This window comes from Sphaeroforma arctica (genome assembly GCF_001186125.1).
Source record: "Sphaeroforma arctica JP610 unplaced genomic scaffold supercont1.1718, whole genome shotgun sequence".
NCBI classification, from domain to species: Eukaryota; class Ichthyosporea; order Ichthyophonida; genus Sphaeroforma; species Sphaeroforma arctica.
In genome coordinates this window covers 3,346-6,388 of record NW_014038840.1, presented here as the reverse complement: position 1 = coordinate 6,388, position 3,043 = coordinate 3,346, and the positions used below count along the sequence as shown (strand labels likewise).

Sequence of the window (3,043 nt, the reverse complement as noted above, 5' to 3'; positions counted from 1 at the left end):
CATACATACATACATACATACATATATATATATATATTTATATATATATATATATATATGTATATATATAGTGACGAATAGATATAAATATATATAAATCTCAGCATATGTATATTACATGTTTACGTATGCTATTGTGCACAAATATGTATACAAATATTATTCAAATTTTTTTTTTGTGCATTGTGGATTTTAACAAATTCAGATGCTTCTTTGTGTGTATGCCTTACCATGGTGTACAGTTTTGTGACATATACGCATATGATTGAAATTCTCCTCAAACAACTTCCTATGTGATATTTTTTATATGTTTTTCTGTTGTGTGTGATCGTTGCTTAGAATGGGTGAACCAAAAGTCGCCAACGGAAGAATCAATCTGATATATTTATGGCACTTCGAGTTTGTTGACGTGAGGCTACGTCTGAGACTTGTTCCAATGTTTATACGTTGGGACGACGTTCACAATTAGACATGTCATGGCATCGATCACTGTTTCACCTTGCACTCAGCCCCTGTAGAATAGAAAGAGTGCTTGTTCTTACTTCGTGAATAGGTATAGTCTAGTTTGGGACTGCAGTTATTTTCTTCTCCGACAGATTAGTGTTTCCTTCTCAGGCCTTGTCGACAACACAATATTCACATGGTCTCACACTCTATGGTGCCTCGCCTTCTTTCTCAGGGGAAATCAAGACTGTGCCGTGTCCCGCGTTAGCCGATTCGGTGACTGAGGGAGAAATCTCGCAATGGACTAAAGACGAAGGCGACTACGTGGAGACGGACGAGGTGATCTGTGTGCTCGAAACCGATAAGGTGGACATTGAAATCTCGTCACCACACGCTGGTACTCTGAAGAAGCACCTCAAGGGCGAAGGAGACTCCGTGGAGGTGGGCCAGGATCTATTCGAGATCGACACAGACGGTAAGCGAACCTTGCCCTGCATTTATGAAGGATATAGTTGGTGACTTAAGGTTATCTTATTGGCGGAGGAGGAGAGGCGTTTTGTATGTTCTGTCCGCAATGCGTTAACGACCTGCATACAGTGCTTGTGTATTGGATGGGTGTGAGATGTGTGTTTGTACATTTAGCTCTCAATGCTTGTTGTTGAGACCTTCACACAGTGCTTGTGTATTGGATGGGTGTGATATGTGTGTTTGTACATTCAGCTCTCCATGCTTGTTGTTGAGATCATCGCTGTTTGGTGCTGTGGGGGTCCCTGTATGTTCGCTGTCATCGGCAACAGTCATTAGGGCGATGACGTTCGGTGTGTATTGAATGACGTGTGCATTAAACGCCAATAGTCCAGTCTCCGTGCCGTAGCCGATCTTTTGTTTTGAAATTGCTTGCCTGGTCTCAGTTATCCTAATGTACGTCCCTTGCCTACCACTCAGTCATCTTTTATCTTCACTCACACCCAATACACTCACTCTTTACGAACAGTACTGTGTCTAATAACTAACCACAGCTTGTCCGATCCCATTCACCACTTTAGGCGCCCCATCAGAAGGCGGATCACCCGCCCCTCCCAAAGAGACGCCCTCAACAGACACGCCCAAGCAAGACGCACCCGCCGCCACACCCGCCCCTGCACCCGCCGCCGACAAGGCGGAGAAAAAGGCCCCTGCACCTAAGAAAGAAGCCAAGAAAGAGAGCAAGAAGGAAACCGCTGCACCGGCATCGGGCGTTGAGTATGGAGAGACGCGTGTGAAGATGTCGCGTATGCGTCTGCGTGTGGCCGAGCGACTTAAGGAGGCACAGAACACCACTGCGATGCTCACCACCTTCAACGAAATCGACATGACGTAAGTGTGGCTTGTGGGCCGTCGTGTTTGTCTCGACCTCAAGTACAATTGCACCAACAATGGTCTCGAGTGCAACGTAGTGGCATATGATTGTGCCGCTGAATAGATTGGATTCCTCATATCTGTGTACAAGATTTATCCGTTGTATATGGCAGTATGCAATTTTGTATGTCAAAATGCAATTTTGTATGTATTGTTAGTGTGCAATTATTTTCAGCTGGCTACATTCCTTGAGGACCAAGCTGGTGGTTGGATATGACAGACTCACTTCTGCTGATTGTGTGAGTGGCATACTCTTTTATCACCAGTAGTAAACAATACGCTTCGGTACAGATCCTACCCGCGCGACCGGGTTACTCTTTGGGGTTTAATATCGGGTAAAGCGTGCGGCAAGTATTTTTGCACTCGGCAACGGACACTCGTGAACGAGTACTACTTCATGTGGATGCGTGTGCTGCATTCTAGGGTTTTAGGATTTAGGTTATCTGTTCTATCTGACTAAAAGCACTGCCTTTGCGCTATACATGACTACCCCTCACTGGTGCCCATCAAAGTTATTGGACTTAGTCTAGATTGAAAACCTCACGAGTCATCTATACCCAACACCAACGGTTTACAGCAACATCATGGCACTACGCAATCAGTTCAAGGACGACTTCCTGAAGAAGCACAACATTAAGCTCGGGTTCATGAGTGCCTTCCTAGCAGCATCCACAAACGCGTTGAAGGATCAACCGGTACTGAATGCAGGTACGTGGGCAGGGGGTCTGCATGTTTAGAGAAAGATCTACAGTCGTACTTTGGGTACTATTGTGTTCAGCCCGTGTCTTGTGCGTTGAGAGTGAGAGAGTTTCAGTCTACTCTGGAAAGGCCCATGTGTGTTCGAGCGAGATATTTGGTGAGTGGCTGTTAGGAAGATAGAGGGCAATGGATGTGCAATGGGAAAGAGCTTACGAGTGAGTTTGGGTCGCATTGAATGATAGCAATCGACTGAAAATGTAGGAAAATGTTGCGGGCAGTGTGTAGGGTAGAGCGTGAGTGTGTTGTGAGTGGGTTTATAGGTATTGGGGCAGACCCATATGCTGTGATTGGCAGTGTGTGCTACATTCGTGTCTCTGCAGTTATAGGTCTGTACACTGTCCCGGGGGAGTGAAGGACCTCACAATGCTGGAAAACCATAAATTTAATTGGACACTCACAACGGTTGATACTTCTATATCGTGCCATTCACAATTCACTTATT

General features: G+C 45.3%; 1 protein-coding gene across 1 annotated transcript in view; it reads left to right on the top strand.

The window, feature by feature from the left end:
* Positions 1-3,043, top strand: part of SARC_11492 (hypothetical protein) — a 5,750-nt gene that overhangs the window by 1,053 nt on the left and 1,654 nt on the right. Inside the window, exons 2-4 of the mRNA XM_014294422.1 lie at positions 680-919; positions 1,491-1,800; positions 2,420-2,550. Of these exons, the coding sequence (XP_014149897.1) occupies positions 680-919; positions 1,491-1,800; positions 2,420-2,550 (681 nt within the window). The remainder of the gene's footprint in view (positions 1-679; positions 920-1,490; positions 1,801-2,419; positions 2,551-3,043) is intronic.